The sequence below is a fragment of the Ochotona princeps genome, chromosome 13 (assembly GCF_030435755.1).
Source record: "Ochotona princeps isolate mOchPri1 chromosome 13, mOchPri1.hap1, whole genome shotgun sequence".
Lineage (NCBI taxonomy): Eukaryota > Metazoa > Chordata > Mammalia > Lagomorpha > Ochotonidae > Ochotona > Ochotona princeps.
Window position 1 is genome coordinate 34326882 of NC_080844.1, and position 23386 is coordinate 34350267.

General features: G+C 43.2%; 1 protein-coding gene across 2 annotated transcripts in view; it reads right to left on the reverse strand.

Annotated features, from left to right (window-relative positions):
• Window positions 1–17969, reverse strand: part of ANXA7 (annexin A7) — a 35706-nt gene extending 17737 nt beyond the window's left edge. The window contains exons 1-6 of one of the 2 annotated variants that reach the window (XM_058671074.1): window positions 17857–17969; window positions 6472–6526; window positions 3185–3389; window positions 1131–1232; window positions 505–569; window positions 59–124 (exon numbers count right to left, since the gene is read on the reverse strand). In XM_058671074.1, the coding sequence (XP_058527057.1) occupies window positions 59–124; window positions 505–569; window positions 1131–1232; window positions 3185–3389; window positions 6472–6525 (492 nt within the window). In that variant the 5' untranslated portion in view covers window position 6526; window positions 17857–17969. The remainder of the gene's footprint in view (window positions 1–58; window positions 125–504; window positions 570–1130; window positions 1233–3184; window positions 3390–6471; window positions 6527–17856) is intronic. The other variant, XM_058671075.1, reaches the window with a different exon arrangement.
• Window positions 17970–23386: the final 5417 nt, after the last annotated feature.

The following is a 23386-nucleotide window of genomic DNA, read 5'->3' on the forward strand; positions in this document are numbered from 1 at the left end:
AAATAAAGGCACATACGTGCGACCTAGTGATCAGTGAACATTCGAAAGCCTTACTCACATCACTGCTATAATCCAAAGAAACAGGAGAGAAAACAGGATAGCAAGAAAAGGACTCTGTAGTGATCTGAAAGAAGAGTGCAAAGTTACAAAGGTAAACATGGAAATCAAATCACTCTTCAGCAATCACTGCCAGAAATACCATCACCCACTCAGTCAAGTTGCTAGTTAAAAGCGCTTCATCGGAATAGAGAAGTGACAAAAGAACTAAAACTAATGCCAAGAGTACAAGTGAATCTTTAGCAAAAAGTTCCAAGTACCGTCACCTGTGAGAAGGACCTGTGACAGTGTTGTGAATGCCAGCGAGGGCAATCCTCAGGCAGGTGCAGCAAAGAGTGCAGAGGGTCCCAAGTTACACCGACCAACCGACCCTTTCCTCCACCTCATGCCCAGAGTGGGACCCTTGTCATTTTCCAGACTAAATTTAAAAGATGGGAGCCAAATTACCTGACCAGGGTAAGGAGATGGTCCTCCAGGATATTGAGATGGCATCTGTCCTCCCGGAAAGCCACCTGGATGTTAGAGAACATGTTACAAACAGATTCTACTGAATTTCTCACAACAGTGTTGATTAATGTGACTAAAATATCTCTGAGGATCTTCACACTGTGTGGTGGGTAATGATACTTAAGCTTATAAATTTACTGATTCCAAAGCCAACACAGGTCATTAGAACCTTTTTAATGGCTCATGTTCTATACTCAGATCTTAACAAATGGTACTCTTGTATTTGAACCAGATTGAATTCTGATCCCATCTGGAAGGGTTGTCAGGAGATAGTTCTGGGGGTGGTATCATCTGTGGCACATGAGTGGGCAGAGAAGTTCCTGTACGTTTTGCTTTTCAGCTTTACAACAAATTTTTTTTCATTTAAAAAATAGTCCTTATCTCCATCTTAAAAATTAAGTTTTTGTGCTGATGTATTTCAAGAAATCACATACTTAAAATTATTACTAGAGAAAAACCTGCAAATGAATACTGAGGACAATCCTAAATATAAACTAAGTTCTCTCAGGAGCAATAGAAACATTTAAAATACCACATACTGGTTTTGTCTGGGTAGCTATACCTACCAGGTAGTGGGACCTGGGCTGGGCCACCACCGTAGGATTGTGAAGGTGGCTGTGGATAGCCAGAAAAGCCTGCTCCACCTGCTGGGGCTCCAAATCCCTGGCCTGGAACAAGAGAAAGAATATTCAATAAAGTTGCAATTCTCATGACGGCTGAGACACTTTAGAAAGCGGTGTACTGTTGATAGTGGAAACAGTCCCTGTTTTTCCTTATCAGTTCCTTTTTTTTTTTTTTTTTAAATAGGGCCAGAACTGGGGACAGGGATATTGAATCACTATTTGTGATGATGGCATCCCATATCAGGATGCCAGTTTGAGTCTCAGCTGCTCTGCTTCCAACCAGCCTCCTGCCAGTGTACCCAGGGAAATGGAGGAAGATGGTTCAAATGCTTGGGCTTCTGCTGACCATGCGGAAGATCAGGGAATGGAGAGGGCTGGTGCTTGTGACATGGTTTGTTATGCTAATGCCTGCATCCCATATGGATGCCAGTTTCAAGTCTTAGCTGCTCTACTTCTGCCGTGCCCCACTTCTGTAAGATGCCTTTCAAATAAAAACCAGCAAATGGAAGATCTCCTCATCTCTATTTCTCTGCCTATCACTCCACCTTCCAAATAAATAAACCTTAAAGTTTTTTTCTAATAAATGTAGGGGCAGGCATCTCACTTAGCTAATAAGATGCCTGTGTCCTATTGTGGAGTTCCTGGATTGGATGCCTGTCTTTGGCTCCTGTTTCCAGCTTCCTGCTGATGCAGATCATGTGAGGTAGCAGCAGTAATAGTTCAAATGATTCAGTTTCTGCCATCTAAGAGGTAGACCTGGATTAACTGGGTTCTTCGCTTCTGGTTAGCCAGGGCATACTGGGCTGGTGTGGACATTTGGATATGAACTAGCAGACAGGAATACATGCTTTCTATCCTCAAATAAATTTTAAAAATTTTTTTAAAAATAAAAACATTAAAAACAAACTCCAGGGCCACTATTGTGGCACAGTAGGTAAAACTGGTGCCTATGAAATAGGCATTGCAAATGGGCACCAGTTTGTGTCATATCCACTCCATTTCCAATACAGCTGCCTGCTAATGTCCTGGAAAATACAGGGGAATCTGCTCAAGTGGTTGGACTCCTGCCTTCGGACTGCACGTGGGAAACCTGGATGAAATTCCTAGCTTCAGCCTGGCCCAGCTCCAGCTGTTGCAGCCACTTGGGGAGTAAACTAGAGGATGAAGGATCTCTGATTCTCTTGTCCTCTCTGAAACTGTGCCTTTTAAATAATTAAAGTTTAAAAATAAATAAAAGGGGGATGGTGTGATAGCTCAATTGACTAATTCTCTGCTTGCAAGCACTAGCATCCCAAATGCACACCAGTTCATGTCCGAGCTGCTCTACTTCCTTTCCAGATCTCTGCTAATGGACTGGGAAAGCAGTAGAGGATGGCCCAAAGTCCTTTGACCCTGCACCCACACAGGAGACCTGGAAGAAGCTTAGCTCCTGGCTTTGCTTCAGCTCAGCTCCAACCATTGTAGTCATTTGGGGAGTGACCCAGCGGATGGAAGATCTTTGTCTCTTCTTCTCTCTATAAATCTGCCTTTCCAAATAGTTAATAAATCTTTAAAAAATAGTAAGTACATAAATAAAAAGAATTTACTTTATTCATGGTCCTTACTAACTTAAAATACAAAAGTGCTAACTTCTGCTGTTCCATCTTTTGGTGAGGATGGGGTGGCTAAGGCTGTCCTAGAGGTCACAGACATGCTAACTATAGCATCTTAATTGGTTTTAAGGATCACAAACTATCAAGCATAGTGTCATATGCCATTTTTTTATGACCAGTAAATTCATTCCAATTCTCTTCACAATGAAATTTCTGAGATTGCTCCTAGAATCCAGGCCTTGTGAAGAACTTTTGTCCCTCTACCTTGCCAGCTAGGTCCTTACTGTCTAAGATTGGATAAGAGAATCGCTGGCATCAAACAGAACAAACAGGAATAAAGAAGGAAGAGAGAAATTTAAGAACAGTGATGGTAAATTATTACTGATTCCCCATCCCATAACTCACCTCCAGGGTAGGATGGGGCTCCGCCAGGTTGTGGGGCACCAGGATAGCCTCCAGGGGCTGGATAACCACCAGGCGCTGGGTAGCCTCCAGCTCCGGGGTAGCCACCACTTGGTGCAGGTGGGTAGGCACCTCCTCCCATTGGAGGAAAGCCACTAGGATAAGGATACTGACCCGGAGGGGGGAAAGATGACTCCTGACCTGCAGGCTGGAAAATCACAGTAATGTTCAAATGAATGTGATCATTGACAAGTATGACCCAAAGAGAAATAGTACTCATCTTAAAAGAAAAACAACACAACGAAAAATCAAGTGACTGGCACTGTGGTGTAGAGGGTTACCAGCTGCAATGCCAGCATCCATATGGATGCCAATTCATTCCCTGATCGCTCCATCTCTGATCTAGCTCCCTGCTAATGTATCTGAGAAAACAGCAGAAGATAGCCCAAGTGCCTGGGCCCCCACCTATATGGGAGAGCCAGAGAAGCTCATGGCTTCTGTCTTCAGCCTGACCTACCCATGGCTATTGTGGCCATTTGGGGACTGAACCGCCCCATCCTTCTCTCTGTAACTCTTAAAGAAATGAAGGATATATGCATATTATCCTTAACTTGTATAGGCCCCTCTATCTATTCTCCTATATCAACTGACATATAAAGGAATGCCAATTAAACTCACAGGAGACCTCTCACAGGAAACTCTACAGTTAAGAAGAGAATGGAGTGACATATTTCAGATTCTAAAAGAAAAAAATTGTTGGTCCAGGATAACATATCCAGGAAAGCTTTCTTTTGCCTTTGAAAATGAAATAAAATTCTTCCACAGTAAAGAAAAGTTAAAAGAGTATGCCTCTGGGCCCGGTGGCGTGACCTGGTGGCTGGGCTAAAGTCCTCGCCTTGAACGCCCCAGGATCCCATATGAGCGCTGGTTCTAATCCTGGCAGCTCCACTTCCCATCCACCTCCCTGCTTGTGGCCTGGGAAAGCAGTTGAGGACGGCCCAAAGCTTTGGGACCCTGCACCCGTGTGGGAGACCTGGAGGAGGTTCCTGGTTCCCGGCTACCAGCCGTTGCGCTCACTTGGGGGGTGAAACATCGGATGGAAGATCTTCCTCTCTGTCTCTCCTCCTCTCTGTATATCTGACTTTGTAATAAAAAAAAATAAATCTTAAAAAAAAAAAAAGAATATGCCTCTTCCAAAGCTGCCCTACAAAGGATACTTCAAGATGTTCTGTCGACAGAGAAGAAGAATAGCACTTACCAAAACCAAAGGCAAATGGGAAGAACATCCCAGTAAAATGACAACAGAAGACTAAATCAATGAACAACCCATTCCTAAAATGACAGGACCAAATTACCACCCACACATATTAACCCTGAAAGTAATTGGCTTAAGCTTAATCAAACTTAGTCATAGATTAGTACACTGGATTAATAAACAAAACACATCTATTTGTTGTCTAGAAGAGACATATTTCACCAACAAAAATCAGCGGAAACTATATTGCATGGATTTTGATGTTTTTGTTAGTTTCACCTCTTCAAAACAGCTTCTTGTGATTAAATATTCAGTGACTCATAGATCACACAGTAGCATCATTTTCTTCAAGAGGGTTCTTGATTTTCATTTCTTCAGCGACACATTAATCTATCAGTAACATGTTATTTAACTTCATGGTGTTGTTAATTTTTTTTCTTCCTGTTGTTGATCTTGTTTTGTGGCTTTTCATTTAAGGGGATGTATAATAGCTATGCAATTAAGACTGTCATATCTAGTACCATGTTATTTAACTTCATGGCATTGTAAATTTCTACTTTTCTTCCTATTGTTGATTTTGTATTTTGACTTTTCATTAAAGGGGATGTATAGTAACTGTGAAATAGAAACTAACATATCCAGATGTGAGGATACAATGTAGTATGCATTTCTACTTCCAGACAAAGAGGGACTTACAATGAAACTGTTTATTATATCTTGACAATAGGATGCTGGACTCTCTGCCATTGTCCATGTCTGCAATGATGGACATATGACTGTGTATAAAGAACTATACTTTAGCAATGATATAGAAGAACTAGGTGGTAGGGAGGAATTGGGGGGGTTAAGGCAAATCCCAGGAGCCTAAGGAACTGTATCATAAATTGAGAAATAATAATAATAAAACATTGTTCCTAAAAAACAAGAAGAAGAAAAAAAAAGAAGTGAAGGTGACCTGCCACTAGTCCTCCTCCCACTCTGTCTTCTCTGAACAGAAGACCTGTATTCTTGTGGTTGTATGAAGATTCTTATTTAAATAAAGAAGCAGCTTGCTTGTAAGTATAAAAAGAAAAAGATTTATTTTTACTGGAAAGTCAGATTAATAGAGAGAAGAAGAGACAGAGAGGAAGATCTCCAATCCACTGGTTCATTCCCCAAGTGGCTGCAATGGCAGAGCTAAGCTGATCCAAAACTAGAGCCAGAAGCCTCCTCTTGGTTTCCCATGTGGGCGCAGGGTCCTAAGGCTTAGGGCTGTCCTCGATTGCTTTCCCAGGACACAAGCAGGGAGCTGGAAGGAAAGCAGAGCAGGCAGGATATGAACTGGCATCTACATGGGATCCCAGGACATGCAAGGCAAAGACTTTAGACACTAGGCTACCACACTGGGCCCAGCAAGTAACGTTTTTCACATACACATTTTTAAAATTTGATCAAAATCCAGGTTTCACGTAAAATCCAAAAGTCGTAAAACTGGTAATAACTGGGTCCAGCTCAATGGCTCAACTGGTTAATCCTCTACCTTTGAGCACCAGGATCCCATACGGGCACCAGTTCATGTCCTTGCTGCTCCACTTCGCATCCAGCTCCCTGCTTGCACCTAGAAAGGCAGAGGAACATGGCCCAAAGCCTTGGGACCCTGCACCCACGTGGGAGACCTGGAAGAGGCTCCTGGCTCCTGGCTTCGGATTGGCTTAGCTCCAGCTGTTGCCGCTTGGGGAGTGAGCCAGTGGATGGAAGATCTTTGTCTTTACTCTGTGTAAATCTGCCTAATAAAAATAAACAGATCTTTTTAAGAAAACTGCAATAATCAGCAGCACAGGCCTGCTTTCCCGCACAGCCATATCCAAAATCAGCTAGAGCTGAGCAGTCAGCAGCTTTCCCCAGATGAGGTAAGTGCGGTAAGTCCGTACACTGCACCTGTCCTTACTCAGAACATCTGAGTTGTAGCATGACTTTAAGATCTATCACAGACTAGTACTATGACAGCTGTTCCGAGGACACGAACTGCTTGCAGTATTTAAGTGGCAATACTCACAGGATATGCAGGGAAAGGTGGGTAGCCACTGGGCGGATAGCTTGGGTACGACATTCTGTAACAATAAAAAAAAAAGCCTCCTGTAATTTAAGGATTAAAGCTTCTGAATACACATAGATGTACACAAACGGTTTTATGTACAACCTTCATTCTTTCCAGAGTCTAGCAGGCACTAAAATGTGGGTAATAGGGATATAAACAAAGCTTATAAAATGTTCTTTGGTTCAGCATTTGCACCAATAGAGTCAGTACAGCACACTAACGGTTCCATCTTGGTATATACATGCTATGATTCTTACCACACCTGAATTTTTTATATCTGAATTCTACCAATACTATTATTTAAGGACTATTCTATCAGCCAAATAATTTCTAAAAATGTCAAGAGTTTGGTTTATGTCACTTCACAAATGAGAGTAGATTTCTTGACACAAATATAAGGTAACACTAAAATGAATACATAACTATGAAAAAATGCAAGGCCTCCCTTGTGGTGTAATGAGTTAAGCCAGCATTTGCAAAGCTGGCAGTCCATATGAAAGCACTGTACTGTTAAAACTAATTCCCTGCTAATGCGCCAGGGAAGGCAGGGTAACCCATGTAGGAGACCAAGATGGGGTTTCTGGCCTCTGATTTAGCCTGGCTCAAACCTGGCTGTTGCACACACTTGGACAGTCAGCCAGCAGGAGGAAGATCTCTGTGTCTTTCCCTCTTTCTGGCACCTTGTCTTTCAGATGAATAAACAAATCTTCTTTTGGAAAACAAAAATGTTTTCCAGGTTCCAGAGAAATCCCCCTGAATGGAGATTAAAAACTGGTTGTGAGAAAACATTTAGCACAATCATTAAGAGTTAATTTTATAGGGTGGCTGGCACTGTGGCTCATAAGGCTAACTCTCTCTGCTTGCAAGCCCAGCTTTCCAAATGGGTATAGCCCATGCCCTGGCTACTCCATTTCTCTTCCAGCTCCTGCTTATGGACTAGGAAAGCAGTGGAGGATGGCCCAAAGCCTTGGGACTCTGCATCCACAAGGGAGACCCAGAAGAAACTCCTGGCTCTTGGTATTTGGATCGGCTCAGCTCTGGCTGTCGTGGCCTTTAGGGGAGTGAACCAGTGGCAATAAGATCTTTCTGTCTCTCCTTCTCTGTTTCTCTCTATAATTTGTTTTCCAAATAAAATAGACCCTAAAAAAAACCCTAATATTCCAGACTCACACATACACACCAGGACTAAACCCTGGATTTTTAGAAACTTGTAATTATGTAAAGCTAAATCTACTCAGTACCCTCACTCATTTCTTTTTAATTGGAAAGTCAGATATACAGAAAGGAGGAGAGACAGAGAGGAAGATTTTCAGTCCAATGATTCACTCCCTAAGTGGCTGCAACAGCCAAAGCTGAGCCGATCCGAAGCCAGGAGCCAAGAGCTTCTTCCAGATCTCCCACGTGGGTGCAGGGTCCCAATGCTCTGGATCATCTTAGACTGCTTTCCCAGGCCACAAGCAGGCAGCTGGATAGGAAGCGGGACTGCTGGCTTAGAACTGGTGCCCATATGGGATCCTGGCGTGTGCAAGACAAGGACCTTAGTCACCAGGCTACCGCACCAGGCCTCCAAGGAACATTCTTAACATTGACTGTCTCTGGTGTTCATGGCTGAGGAACAATTCTTGAAACTCCTGCTGTACTTCTTTCTTCATCTATTATCTGGTATTCTTGAGTAATTTCCCTTGTCAGATCCAGTTTTTCTCACAATACAGTTTAAGAGCAGTATGATATTTGATTTTTTCCCCTTTTAAAATTAGTTTTCAAGTAATCTAGCTGCCTAGCATGTAAAATGATCAGACTCTTTCTGTTATCAACATGAATTCAAAGACTTAAATGTATTTGCTATATTTCAATCCATTGAGTCAGAATGGTCAATCAATCCCAACCTTGACCAAACTTTGGTTTTACTGCCTCTTAATTGTTTTAACACAACCTCAGAAATCTATGGTGCTTTCTCTGCCCTTTTATATGACACAATATATTTTTTTAAGATTTATTTATTTTTATTACAAAGTCAGATATACAGAGAGGAGAGAGACAGACAGGAAGATCTTCCGTCCGATGATTCACTCCCCAAGTGAGCCGCAACAGCCGGTGCTGTGCCGATCTGGAGCCACGAGCCAGGAACTTCCTCTTCCGGGTCTCCCACACAGGTGCAGGGTCCCAAAGCATTGGGCCGTCCTCAACTGCTTTCCCAGGCCACAAGCAGGGAGCTGGATGGGAAGTGGAGCTGCCGGGATTAGAACCGGCGCCCATATGGGATCCCGGGGCGTGTTCAAGGCGAGGGCCTTAGTCACTAGGCCACACTGCCTGGCCCACAATTGCCGGAGTCCAGCTCCAGCCGAGAGTTCAGAGCTCGGGAAGGGTGCGTGAGATAGGCGTAGAAAGAAGAAGAGAGAAAGAAAAGAGAGACGGACCACTAGGATTCCTTGATGATTGTGGACATTGCGAGAAAGCTGTCCGCTTTATTTATACAGAAGCAGTACAAAGTTTTCTTTTAGGGGCATTTTGACATAGCTTCAGGGGGGCACAATTTACAACTTCTTGAGAAATGATTGAGGAAGGGTCCCACATTCCTTGCTTATCTTGGTTTGCCAGTCTTCATCCGCTCTCCTCAGGTCTGGGCTCTAACCTTGGCGCCACCTGTGACAACCAGGCCCCTACCTTGAATTATGTATGGGTTAGTAAGTCCGGGGTCTTGGTGTATGGGGATTACGGGCCATTGGCACTAAAGGCCATTAGGTCAGCAAGCTCACACAGTTTGTTATCTGAACAAGTAAAGCAAGAGTTATAACGGCGGAAAGAATTGTAATTAGCAATGAGCCAAGTTTACTCCATTTAAGTTTCAATTCTGCAATTGACAAGTGAGTGTTTCCAAAGACAATTCCACAAATTGTTTCACCTCAAGACAGGGTATTATCCATTCCAACATTGCAGCCAAGAATTTCTCAGTAGACAACACATCTTATTCAGTAATACACTCTTACTACAATTCCCATTCTACAACTTATCCATCACTTAATGGGAGAAATACATCAAAAGAGAAAAAACAAAGATCTAAGACAAAAGGTTCCAAACATTAAGTTCCTCTACAACTGCAGGTTCTACAACCTCATAAGTGATCAAACAATAATCAAAAGTATATCTTTGTGATGTTAGTGAAATCAGCCTATATTTCCTCTAGTTAGAAATTATGAAAGCAGCTAAAGCAACTATAGTTTCTATGTTCTAAAGAGTTGCAAGGACAGGCTAACCCTTAAGGTCACAGTAACTATATTTTTTGCCTTAGCAGGATAGCCTTTAGGGTCCCAGTAACACGATAGCCTTTAGGGTCACAGTAACAAGATAACTTTTAGGGTCCCAGTAACAAGATAGCTCTTAGGGTCCCAGTAGCTATATTTTTTGTCATGGCAGTTTTAACCCATACTCCCATCATTTCCATTAGTTTGTAAAATTCTTATCAAGCCATTTCCCAGAAAGCATGCTAAATGTCCGGGCCAGATTTTATGGCAATGGGTAGGTACACAATAAGGTGTCTGGAAACAGCATGGGCTTGATTGTACTCCTGTGTGCAGTTAAAGGCCCACTCACCAAGACATTATCAGTAACATTAACTCTCAAGCTGATATTACTTGCCAAAGCCATCTCACAGGGGCAAACAATGCCTCAATAGATTACAGGATTCTTAGTGGGGTGCTTGAGTGTCCATGCAAAAGGGTGGTGAGACTGCATCAAGGTGGTCAGAGAGAAATCCGCCGGGCCCTGCCAAACAGCTGGAAGCTCCCTGGGCCCTGCCATGCAGGGAGCTGTTCTCTTCACACCTTTGTGTCATTCACACCTACTGCACGGACCCTGGCACACAATATTCTTTTTTTTTAAAGATTTATTTATTTTTATTGCAAAGTCAGATATACAGAGAAGAGGAGAGACAAAGAGGAAGATCTTTCCTCCAATGGTTCACTCCCCAAGTGGCAATAACAAATGAAGCTGTGCAGATCCTAAGCCAGGAGCTTCTTCTGGGTCTCCTATTGGGTTCAGGAGAGAGAAGCAGAGACAGCATGGAAGCATGTGTTAATTCACTCCCCAAATGGCCATAACAGTCATGGTTGGGCAAGGCCAAATCAGGAACTTATTCTGGGTCTACCACATTACACAGGGGCCTAAGCACTTGCGCCATCTTCTGCTGCTTTCCCAGGCTCTTCAGCACACAGCTGGATCAGAAGTGGAGCATGTGGCTCCACATGTGGATGGCTTCATTTGATATGCCACAACACCAGTCACAAAATTATTTCTTTAGATGTGAAAATGGTTCTATGATTTCCATAAAGTATCACACTCTCAGATACACACTGAAAATTCAGAGATAAAGTATGTGTGGGACTTGATTCAAAATAATATGCAAGGTTTGTGCAGGAATACAGATTAAACAAGGTCAGGTATGAGCTGCTACCTGTTCATGAGAGATGAATATATTACCCACCTTTGTATGTATAACTTTTTCGCAAAACTTTTTTTAAAGACAGGTTATGGAAAACATAATGGGGCCCGGCACAACAGCCTAGTGGTTAAATCTTCACCATAAATGCACCAGGATCCCATATGGGTACCAGTTCATGTCCCAGCTGCTCTACTTCCCATCCAGCTCCCTGCTTGTGGCTTGAGAAAGCAGAAGAGAATGGCCCAAAGCCTTGGGACCCTGCACCTGCATGGGTGACGCAGAAGAAGCTCTGGCTCCTGGGTTTGGATCAGTTTAGCACTGGCCTTTGTCGTCACTTGGGGAGTAAACCAGTGGACAGAATATCTTTCTCTCCATCTCTCCTTCTCTCTGTAGATCTGTCTTTCCAATAAAAAGAAAAGAATCTTTAAAAAAAGAAAATATAATGGAGTTAGTGTGACCAAAACCAAACTTATTTACATAGTTTTACATTTGTAAAAACACTATTAATAAAACAATTCAAAAAAGCAATAGAAGAAAATACATTTTAAAAATACCCTTCAGGATGGGCCTTGAGGGCCAATCAGTTAAATCAGTACTTGGTACACCGACATCCCATATTTTAGTGCCAGTTCAAGTACTGGATACTCTACTCCCTCTAATGCACTTAGGAAGGCAGCAGATGATGGCCAACTACTTGGGTCCCTGGTACCTATGTGAAAAACCTGGATAGAGTTTCTGGCTATCAGTTTTGGCCTGGCCTTACCCAGGCTTTCCTGTGTCATTTGAGGAATAAACCACTGGATGAAAAACATTGGTCTTTCCCTCTCTGTCACTATGCCTTTCAAGTAAATAAATCTTTTTTAAAAAATTTATTTGTTTTTATTGGAAAGTCAGATTTACAGAGAGGAGAGTCAGAATGTTCTTCCGTCTGCTGGTTTACTCCCCAAGTGTCCGCACAGCCAGAGCTGAGCCAATTTAAAGGCAGGAGCCAGGAGCCTCTTCCAGGTTTCCTGTGTGGGTGCAGGATCCCAAGGCTTTGGGTTGTCCTTGACTGTTCAGGCCACAGGCAGGGAACAGGAAGGGAAGTGGAGCAGCTGGGATATAACTGCGCCCATATGGGATCCTGGCACATGCAAGGTAAGGACTTTAGCTGCTAGGCTACAATGCCAGGTCCTAAATCTTTGTTTTTAAAAATACTATGTATTGGGCCCGGCGGCATGGCCTAGTGGCTAAAGTCCTCGCCTTGAATGCCCCGGGATCCCATATGGGATCCGGTTCTAATCCCGGCAGCTCCACTTCCCGTCCAGCTCCCTGCTTGTGGCCTGGGAAAGCAGTCGAGGACAGCCCAATGCATTGGGACCCTGCACCTGTGTGGGAGACCCGGAAGAGGTTCCTGGTTCCCGGCATCAGATTGGCACGCATCAGCCCGTTGCGGCTCACTTGGGGAGTGAAACATCAGATGGAAGATCTTCCTCTCTGTCTCCTCCTCTCTGTATATCTGACTTTGTAATCAAATAAATAAATCTTTAAAAAAAAGTTTAAAAAAATACTATGTATTAGCCTGATGGAACATAGAATACTATTGATGATCAAATGTAATACACCTGGAAATTACTCAAATCTATACTTTTACAGAATCATTCATATTTAACATTTACTATAAAAACATTACTTTGAATAGAGTAAATGATGAACTAGATTTAAAAAGTGCTAGACAGACTGGCACCCAAAACAGAACAATATTATGTGCAAGCAAAAGGTCACATGTAACTGTGAAGCAGATCATCAACAAAAAATGAGTAAGAGGAACAGATCCAAACAGAAGTGCTCTAGGAGGCTCACTACTTCGCTGCAGTACTTGGCTCAGTGGTTTTCTACTCTTCTTTGGAAATAGCTTTTCTTAGTCCTCCCATCATTTTTACCCTCATGCTTATTCTTAGATATCATTCTGGTATATCCATTTTACTAAAATGACAGCTCCATGTACTCTCCTGCTTAAACACAATCTTTCAGTTTTTCTGGCTATTGTCAGTAGTTGAACTTTCCTAAATTACTATTCTTGCAGCATATTACTACTCACCAAAAAAAAAATCTTCAATGACTACTGCTGGAAATTTCACATGGAAATTCATTGCCCTGATATTCAGGTCTCCTTAGTACTGCCTCTGGTTTATCTACTCAATCTCTTACTACTTGCGATTTGCAATCAGAAATCTCTACCTCTTGAACCATTCCCACTAAACCTCTGCAGAAGCCACTATAACTAATTGGCCTGAATTGGTCTTGGTCACTCAACCTTCTTGCCTTTCTTCTTAGAAGAAGATAGGAGACAAACTCGGGGTTTTTCCAACTTTAATATGTATGTGCATCACCTGGGGATCTTTTTAAAGCCGAGACTGAACAGCTCCAGCCTGAGACCTGAGAGTCTGCGCAACCAATAAGACTTCTAGGTATGCAAACTCTGTCGTTCCTTGAGACACACCTGGTTCCCAGAATAGTCTGCCATCTATGTAGCACACGATTGGCTAAATCTGTAAATATGCATCTTGGAACTTCTCAGTTTGGCCATAAACGATTCCTTTCTTTCACATTCGGTGGCAAAACATACTGGACTCTATTGAACATTTTACAAAATAAGCTCTGTCCTAAGTGATGACAGAAAGGGACGGGGCAGGGAGAGGAGAGATGTTTGTTCCCAGTCTGCTCAGTAGGCAGTTTAGAAAAATGAGAAACATTTAAGTTATGACATAAACACAAGATAGAAATTAAAAATTGCTAAACTGACCATGACTGAGCATACAAAGCATCAAAGTTACATCAGTAAGAAAGATAGCAAGAAAAGTGACCTAGTCAGTTCTTGAGTCATTCAGGAACCAAAGAAATAGATGAAAACAAACAAAAAAAAGCAGCAGGCTCATCTTTTTGCTTTCTTCTCTAAGCCTGGTGGGTTTAAGGAGTAGAAGAGGCAGACACATCAGGCAAAAAATGGCACAAGGGATCAGGGTCAAAAGAAAGCAAAAACCTCAAAATAACATAAGACAAGTAATTTTAAAGAGTACTAAGAATATAAAAGAATACACAAATAGTTTACGTGTTAAAAAAAAAACTGTTCTGGTGACAGCAAAAAAATTTCGGTGAACAAAACCACTGAACATAGGGAGGGTGACATCATCTTCGGATCACTGAAATCGGCAGCACTTCAGAACCATCCAAACCACTTGGACAGAACCCTTGGAATATGTACACATTGAGACTCCGGGTTGATATAAAGCGGTGGTTCCTCATTCCTGGGTACTGGGACGTGTGGAAAGTCATGAGTGGTTTCCCCTTTGTCTCTTCCCTTTCCCCAGAAACAAAAAGAAGAAATAGCAAATTTAGAAGCAATGAGTTTACCCAATTTTCCCTAAACTCGATCCTTCCCAGCATGATCAACCATGTAATCATTATTAAAAAATAAAATTTTTAAATTAAAGAAAAAAACTGTCCTGGTGACAAAATCCTGTTTCTATATTTTTTAGCTACTCAATCTTGTTCTTAAGGGGCAAGAATTTTCACGACAGAAGAAAAATTATCTGTGTAGAAAACAAATTAATGCACTTATTACATATGTAAGACAAATTAATGCACCTTTTAAATTATATTTGAAGAATTACAGAAAGGACTAGAATGCAATTACATTTCTAGATATCAACCTTACAGAAATACCTACATAAATGTATGTATGAACAAAGCTATCCCTCACTGCATTACTTATAATAGGAAAAGGATAAAATAGCCTAGAAGTCCAAAAATTAGAGACATGGGTAACAATTTATGGATATTCATATGATGACGTGCTACATAGCTATTACAAATGAAGCAGTCTGGGCCAACATTGTGGCACAGATGGGTAAGGTGCCACTTGTAACATCAGCATCTCATATGGGCACCAGTTCAAGTCCTGGCTGTTCCACTTTCCATCCAGTCCCATGCTAATAATAAGCCTGGGAAGGCAGCAGAAGATGGTGACCACAAGTGGGTCCTTACCACCCGCTGGGGAGACTCAGATAAAATTCAGGCTTCTAGCTTTAGCCTGCTCTAGCTCTAGATGTTGTAGCCATTTGGGAAGTGAAATGGCAAATGAAAGATTCTCTCTCTCTGAAAGCCTGCCTTTCAAGTAAATAAAACTTAGAAAAATAAGCCGGGCTGGCGGCATGGCCTAGCGGCTAAAGTCCTCGCCTTAAGTGCACAGGGATCCCATTTGGGCACCAGTTCTAATCCCGGCAGCTCCACTTCCCATCCAGTTCCCTGCTTGTGGCCTGGGATAGCCCAAAGCCTTGGGACCCTTGCACCCATGTGGGAGATCCAGAAGAGGTTTCTGGCTCCTGGCTTAGGATCGGCGCGGCAGGGGAGTGAATCATCAGACGGAAGATCTTCCTCTCTGTCTCTCCTCCTCTCTGTATATTTGACTTTGCAATAAAAATAAGTAAATCTTAAAAAAAAAAAAAAAAAAGCCACGCTTGGTGCAGTAGCCTAATGGCTGACATCTTTGCCTTGCACGTACCAGGTTCCCACATGGGCACTGGTTTGTGTTCTGGATGCTCCACTTCCCATCTAGCTCCCTGCCTGTGGTCTGAGAAAGCAGTGGAGGACGACCCAAAGCCTTGGGACCGTACACCCACATGGGAAACCCACAGAAGTCTCCTAGCTTCAGACAGGCTCAGCTCAGCTCTGGCTGCTGCAGCTACTTAGGAACTGAACCAGCCAACAGATCTTTTTCTCTGTCTCCTTTCTTTTTTTTTTTTTTAATTATTTATTATTTAACTTCATTAATTACATTGTATTATGTGACACAGTTACATAGATACTTGGGTTCTCCCCACCCCTCCCCAAACCCTCCCACCATGGTGGATTCCTCCACCTTGTTGCATAACCACAGCTCAAGTTCAGTTGAGATTCCACCATTGCAAGCGTATACCAAACATAGAGTCCAACATCTTATTGTCCAGTCAAGTTCAATGGCTTCTTAGGTATACCCTCTCTGGTCTGAAGACAGAGCCAGCAGAGTATCATCCCAGTCAATTGAAAGCTCCAACATACCATCAGCAAAAATTTACATCATTATGGAATTAATTGACATAGTAATGAGTAACCAATATGTTAAAGATAAATGCGAGTTCCCAGCCACCTTCTGTGACCACCTCACCTATACTTCAATTTTAGTTTATACACAACATATATGTCTCCTTTCTATATGGATCTGCCAATCCAACAGAAATTGATAAATCTGAAAAAAAAAAGCCTTTAAAATATTTTTTTTTAATTTTATTTGAAAAGCAGAGTTCCAGTGAGAGGTCTTTCATCCATTAGTTCACTTCCCAAATGGTGAGCCACAACCACCAGAGCTGGGCTGGTACACAGGCAGGAGCCAGCAGCTTCTGTGGGTCTCCCCTGTAGGTCTCCCCTGTGGGTTTAGGGTCCCAGGCTCACAGACTGTCAGGAAAGAAGTGTCAGCAGCCTTATGAATAAAACACGACTTTACTTTCTATGAAGTGTATGTAAAGAATATTCCTGAATGGATAAGCAATGATAATCCTTTTCAATGTACCTTTATCCCTTTTAGAATTATGTATGTATCATCTATGCAAAAGGTAGATTTTAAAAAGAAACTAACCCCATGGTAACTCAACAAAACCACTTAACTTGGTCCCGTGATAAGACTCTAATGAACCTGAGCTCTTCTGTTAATATTCTCTGCCAGCAATCACTTTTTTAAAACCAGAAAATTATTGCAGCCTCTCCAAACCAATCTCCACCCTAGTGAGTGAGTCACCTGCTAAAGAGGCGGGAGCCACAATGGGCGTCTCCCAGATGGAATGAAGCCCAGGGACAGTGGCAGCTGCTGCAAATTTATGGGGGTAAGGGGGAGAAGAAGGAAAACAGGAAGAGTGACTAAAGTTTGGCAACAGTAGACCGAATTTTGCAAACTGGTCTTTAGGGCCACAAGAACCATTTAAACTGCCCAGCGAATCGTATAAATAACGTGGACAGCAGCAAGGGCCCTTGGCGTGGACAGGCAGGCAGTGGGATCTCTGATCAGTGCCCAGGAGCAGTTTTGCAGTTTGCCAGGGCAAACTCTTCTATCTGCCCATCTACAGTGCTCATCACGCCCTTCTCACCTGAGAGATCATTACTCTCATTACCTAATTAGGGTACATTACTTTATCACATCCACTCCACTCCCAATCTGCTGGCAGCAATGAGGGAGTCTGAAGGCAATAGATATCAGCCGTCTCCCTCCTCAGCCTGGTTTTCCTGTGAAACAGTTCGGCAGGTCAGGGAGCAGGACTCGAACGTGGAAAGCTATCTCCTGGAGTAGTTTCCTCGAGGCTGGCGCCCCTCTGGTCCTAGGTTCACCACGCGCAGGAACAAACGTCCTAGGTTTCCCTCAACTCTGTAGGGTCACCACAAAGCGGGAATCACCAAGCCAGACGTCATTTGCTTGCAAGGTTGCTCTCAGAATTTCCTTCCCCTTCGGCCTCCCGGGGCCAAGGCTACATAAGCAGCCACCCCCAACCGCCGCTGCTCCCCCGGCGGGGTCCACCTGAGGGCGGGACGCCCCGGGTCGCTTGGATTTGCGCGCCCCGCCCAGGGACGCCGAACACTTTCTCGTCCGTTCCGCAGACACCGCCAGCCGCCTTGGCCCTGTCCCACCGCCAACGCGCGCCCACCTCGCAGCCGTGGTCCTGAGGCGCACACCCCGAGACGCTATCCACCCAGACCCTCTCCCCTCCACCACGCCCTGACGTGGGACACACACGGAAAGCGCCATTCTCCCCTGGACGAAGGGCCCCAGAGCTTGCCGGGAGACGACGTGACCGAAGCGCGCGAGACCAGGGATGGGAAGAAGGGGCGCCATTCCTCACCTGACGGAGCCGCGGCGTCACAGCACACACAACCTGCCTGTCAGCAAGATGGAGCCGGGGCCGGCCGGGGGAGGGCGGGACGCCGGGCGGTGCGCGAGCCCGTTAACAGCGCCGCGGCGGCCGGGACCGCCCTTGAAACCCGTGCGGGCGGGCCTTTCCCTGGGCCGCGCCCCACGACCCCACCTGCTAGAGAAGTCGCTCCCTTCAGGTGGCCTGGCCGGTTTTATTGCATTTCTCAGATCCACGGAGCCTACTCCAGTCCCGGCTCTCAAGTAACTGAGAAAGTTGCCCCTGGTTCTCGTATGAGATCATGGAGCCCCTTTAGTGACAGGCGACAGAGAGGGGCTGACACAAGTTGGCCTTCTTGCCACCTCTGAAACACCTTCAGCGTTGTCTTCTGTTGGTTTATGTTTTTTTTTTGGTTGTTGTTGTTGTTTTAGTCAGCCTCCTGTGAAAAGAATTAGTATTTGCTGGTTGTTCTAGACAGCCGGAAGTGGGGATATACTAATCAAGACTACTCCATAAAGGAGTTAGGTGATTTCTTCATGGCAGCAATGAAACACACATCAGGATTATTTCAACACTTGAGGCAATTACAAGGGCTCACTCAGACCAACATCTCTTACTGCTTAAGGAATAATTTAGATTCCAGGGCAAAACCTACCCAAACCAGCGTTCACAGTGGTTTTCAGAATATGGACCCTACATTGGAAGCTGATAGAAATACAAATTCTTGGGCTACACCTCACCAGCGCCGACTCAGATCTGACCAGTTGTCTGTCTTAACAAAGCCTCTCAGGTGATCTTGAGGCATACTAAAGTTTGATAACCAAAACTTAACTTCTTTTTACATGCCTTTCTACCCCAAATCCTTCTCATGGAAGCAGAACATTGAAAAACTACTGTTAAAGTGGAAAGTACTAGAGACAAGTCACTGTCAAATTAAACAATGGTGGAGAAAGACTCTGGGTACCCTATCTTTACTTTCTCTAGCTCCGACTACTCTTTGTGCACCTGGAAATAAAAGGTTTTTTGGTCATGCCTATCCCCATAATCTTCCAGAATTTAAGCATTGTCTGAGAAGCCTATACTACTCCTATGCTTACAGTTTTCCTTGCCCCTCCCTCTGCCTTAATTACTATAAAGAAAGTATGCTCAAAACTGAATTTTCAACCCATCTTCCTGCCCTGTAGGCCCCCAAATCTAAGTCTCCTTGGACACGACCAGGACGTTTTTCATTTTTTCCTTTCAACTTGTCCTTTTTTCCTGGTATACAAAGCACTGTAGAACAAGAATCAGACCCATGGTCACAGCGGCGTGGCCTAGCCGCTAAAGTCCTCACCTTCAACACCCCGGGATTCCATATGGCCGCTGGTTCTAATCCCAGCAGCTCCACTTCCCATCCAGCTCCCTGCTTGTGGCCTGGGAAAGTAGTCAAGGACAGCCCAAAGCCTTGGGACTCTGCACCCATGTGGGAGACCTGGAAGAGGTTCCTGGCTCCTGGCATCAGATCGGCGCAGCTCCAGCCATTGCAGTCACTTTGGGAGTGAAACATCGGATGGAAGATCTTCCTCTCTGTCTCTCCTCCTCTCTGTATATCTGACTTTCAAATAAAAAAATAAATAAATCTTTGAAAAAAAAGAATCAGACCCTTTCTTTCCTCATACTTCCTCTGGTCCAGCAAGCACTGCAAACTTTTAGCTTGTTTCAAATGTGACCCAACTCCCTCCTGCTGACAAACTCCCCGGCCATTTGTTATTATTTGCCTTCTCTGGGGTGGACTTAATTGCACCTTTTAGCAACCAACTGGATCTTTTTATAGATGTCCACTACGGCATCACAGTACATGAGTACCACCTTTATTTAACCTGACAATCTTAGCAAAAACACATCCCTGAAGGCCATCATGATGTTCCAGAGTCCATATGACTAGGCTTAAATATTAACGTCCACTGTGTCAGCCTGTTATGTAGTCACATGTTTTGTATAGTTAGAACAGTAATGCTGTCCTTGGGAGAGACACTCAGCAAAATCTGGAGACATTTCTGATTGGCACAAGTAGGGGTGGAATAGGGTATGTGAGTCCCATACAGTGAGAAAGGACCCGGACAGGGACCTCAGCACCCTACGATCCTCCCTACAACAAAGTCCAAAATGTGAGTAACTCTGAGCCAGAGTGAACTATCTAAAGAATAAACTGAGTCATGCCACTCCCTTGGATAACTGCCTGTAATTGCTCCTGGCGGGAGACAGAATAAAATGCAAACTCCTAATCATGGTCTATTAGGCCCTTTTCAACTGGGTCCCTGTTTAGCTCGGCCATCTTACCCCTTTTCACCTTGTTTTTCAAACAATAAACTCCAGTTACATTGACATTCTATCCAAATGCAGAAATCTTGGGTACAAACATACCAGATTCTTAGAACCTTTGTACTTTCTATAACTTTTATCTGGAATGCTCTGTACCACAGGGCATCTCCTCAGCAACTTACTCCCTAACGCTGCAGCATTAGTTGCCATTGATGCCAAAAGCACTACATTAAACACACAAAACCTTATTTCATTGTCTTGATAGCATTTAAAAGCACCCGTGATTGTTCTTCCAATAGCCATGTAAGCTATTGACAGGAATCTCTCTACAGCCTGTACAATTTATCATAATTGCACCCTAGGACTCAGGTTATCTATTTCATTGAGTGATCATCTAGAGATTTCTGATAGTAGAGGAAAAATTGGGTCTGACATACTGAAGATCTATAGTAGTGCTATCTCTAGGTATGTGCAATGGTAGTTTTCAGAATTTCTTGTCTGTCACCTTGTCTCAAAACATTACAAACATTACAAACCAAAGCATCTCAGAATTATTGGCAGTGAGCTTGAAGCTATGCATCTGACCTTCTCTATGATTATTAATTTTCCTAGATGTTGGACATCTTTGTGCCACCTGCTACTGGGTGATTTGTCTTCAGACTAGATTCTGGCAGATACATCCTTCATCCATCACTATGGGTAATTAAATGTTAAAGAGATTTTTGTTTTCATTTTCTGGTTACTAAATGTTACTATTTACATACTTTGTTACAGTTAGAAACTACCTCTTCCTATGCCCACTGCCATTACCTCAGTAAGGGACAACTGCGTTCCCTTATCTGAAACATCATTTCCCAACTGCTTTCAGTCCAAGACTAAACATCTTGCATACCAGAGTCAGTCTAATCCTCTACTGGAGAAAACTCAAAGTTTTATGCTTTCAATAATGGCTACTATTAATTATATACCAATGTTAGGCACTCAACAAATACTCTCATTTTTTAACATTAATATTTATATTTTTGTGATAGCTTTATTGGTATATAGTTCACCCATTTATGTAACTCAATAGTATCTGATATATTTCAAGAACTATACAGCCATCACAATTAATAATGATTACATTGCCCCCCCTTCAAAGAAACCTCATACCCTTTTAGTCATCACCAACATTCTCATACTCTTCAGATGTTAGTCTACTGTCTCCACAGACCTCCTATGAGACATTTCACATATATTCATTCCTACAATCTGTAGCTTTTTTTCCAGTTTTTCAAACTTCATTCAGTACTTGTAAAATGAATCAGTACTTGGCTTGTTTTTGTGGTCAGTTGTTCCTTTTTGTGGTCAAACAGTATTTTCTTGAATGGATATACCATACCTTGCTTAATCATTTATAAATTGGTGAATATTTTGGGTTGCTTTCACCCTTTTGGCTCTTATAAACACTTGTGTAAGTTTTCATTTCCCATGGTTATACACCAATCAGCAAAACTATGGATTAAACAGTAACTCAACTTCTTTTTTTTAAAGATCTATTTATTTTTATTGCAAAGTCAGATATATAGTGGAAGAAAGACAGAGAGGAAGATCTTCCGTCTGTAGATTCACTCTCCAAGGGGCCGCAATGGCTGGAGTTGAGCCAAACCGAAGCCAGGAGCCTCTTCCAGGCCTCCCACACAGATATAGGGTCTCAAGGCCTTGGGCTGTTCTTGACTGCTTTCCCAGCCCACAAGCAGGATGGGAAGCGGGGCTGCTGGTGCCCATCTGGGGATCACCATGCACATGCCATGCAAGGTGAGGTCTTTAGCAGCTAGGCTACCGTGCCTGGCCCTAGAAAGATCTTCTATCCACTGGTTCACTCCCCAAGAGGTCACAAAGGCCAGAGCTAAGCCAATCCAAAGCCAGGATGCAGGAGTGTCTTCTTAGAGTTCCAAGGCTTTGGGTCATCCTCTACTGCCTTCCCAGGCCACAAGTAGGGAGCTGGATGGGAAGTGGAACATCCAGGATTCAAACCAGCACTTATACAGTATCATGGCGCACGCAAGGTGAGGATTTAGCCACTAGGTTACTGTGCCAGGCCCTCACAGTCTGGTTTTTTTTTTTTTTTCTTTAAAGATTTTTCTTCTTTTTCTGACAGGATTATAAAGAGAAAGGGGGAGAGAAGGAGAGATAACTTCCACCTGCTTGTCTGGAGTAAACCACAATGGCTGGAACAATCAGGGCAGGGCCAGTCAAAGCTAGTAGCATGGAGCTTCATTTGGATCTCCTTTGTGGGTGCAATGGCCCATAAGCACTTGGGCCATCGTCTGCCTTTCCCCCAGGGTATTAACAAAGAGTTGAGTCAGAAGCAGAAGAGAGGCAGGACTCAAACTGTTGCCCATGAGGAATGCCAGCATGCTATGGTTCACCCTGAACACCAGTCCCTCTATTTAACTCTTATTGTAAATTTGATTATTTAGATATTAAATGCTATACAAGAAAATTTTGGCTCAGATAAGTTTGAGTTTCCCAATGCATAAACATATTTGATGATGGCTCTAAGGTTCATTTTCAGGCCTAAATAAAGTCTAAGCTGACTGGCAGGCAAGACACTATTCATAATCTACTCCCAATAAACTTCTCAGACTCAATTTATACTAATGCTCCAAGGTACCCTAAAATACTCTGGGGTTTTTTTGCCTCCAAACTTTCCTTCTTGTTTCACGTGGAATAGCTTGTTTCATAAAATTCTAATTCACAATACCTTCACTACCATTTAGCAAAGTGATTCCTTCTCACTCTGCTTCCTTAGCACTGTAAGACTTCTCTCTTATATCATATTACATGCTAAAATAATCTCTATCAACAAATCGCTTCCTTTCCCAGGAAGTTAAGAGTATGTGTCATTTACCTTCCTACCTCCCCAAAAACACTTAACAATGCCCAAAGGGTAGGTACTAAATGTTTTGAATAAATAATTGAATTTTAAAATTATCCTGTAAGAGTGGGTATTAACAGTCTGTATGTATGTGTCCAAATGGCGGGTTGGATGTGTGTGTTTGTATGTGCAGCTCACGGCAAGGTTTCAGAAATGGATACTGAGAGGATGTTTCAGTCCTCAGTGTAGAGAAGGATGGAGGCAGGCATTGTTGCACACTGGGTTAAGCTGCTTCTTGGACGCCTGCATGCCCTATCAGAGTGCCTGCTTGCATCCTGGCTACTCTGCACTTCTGATCCA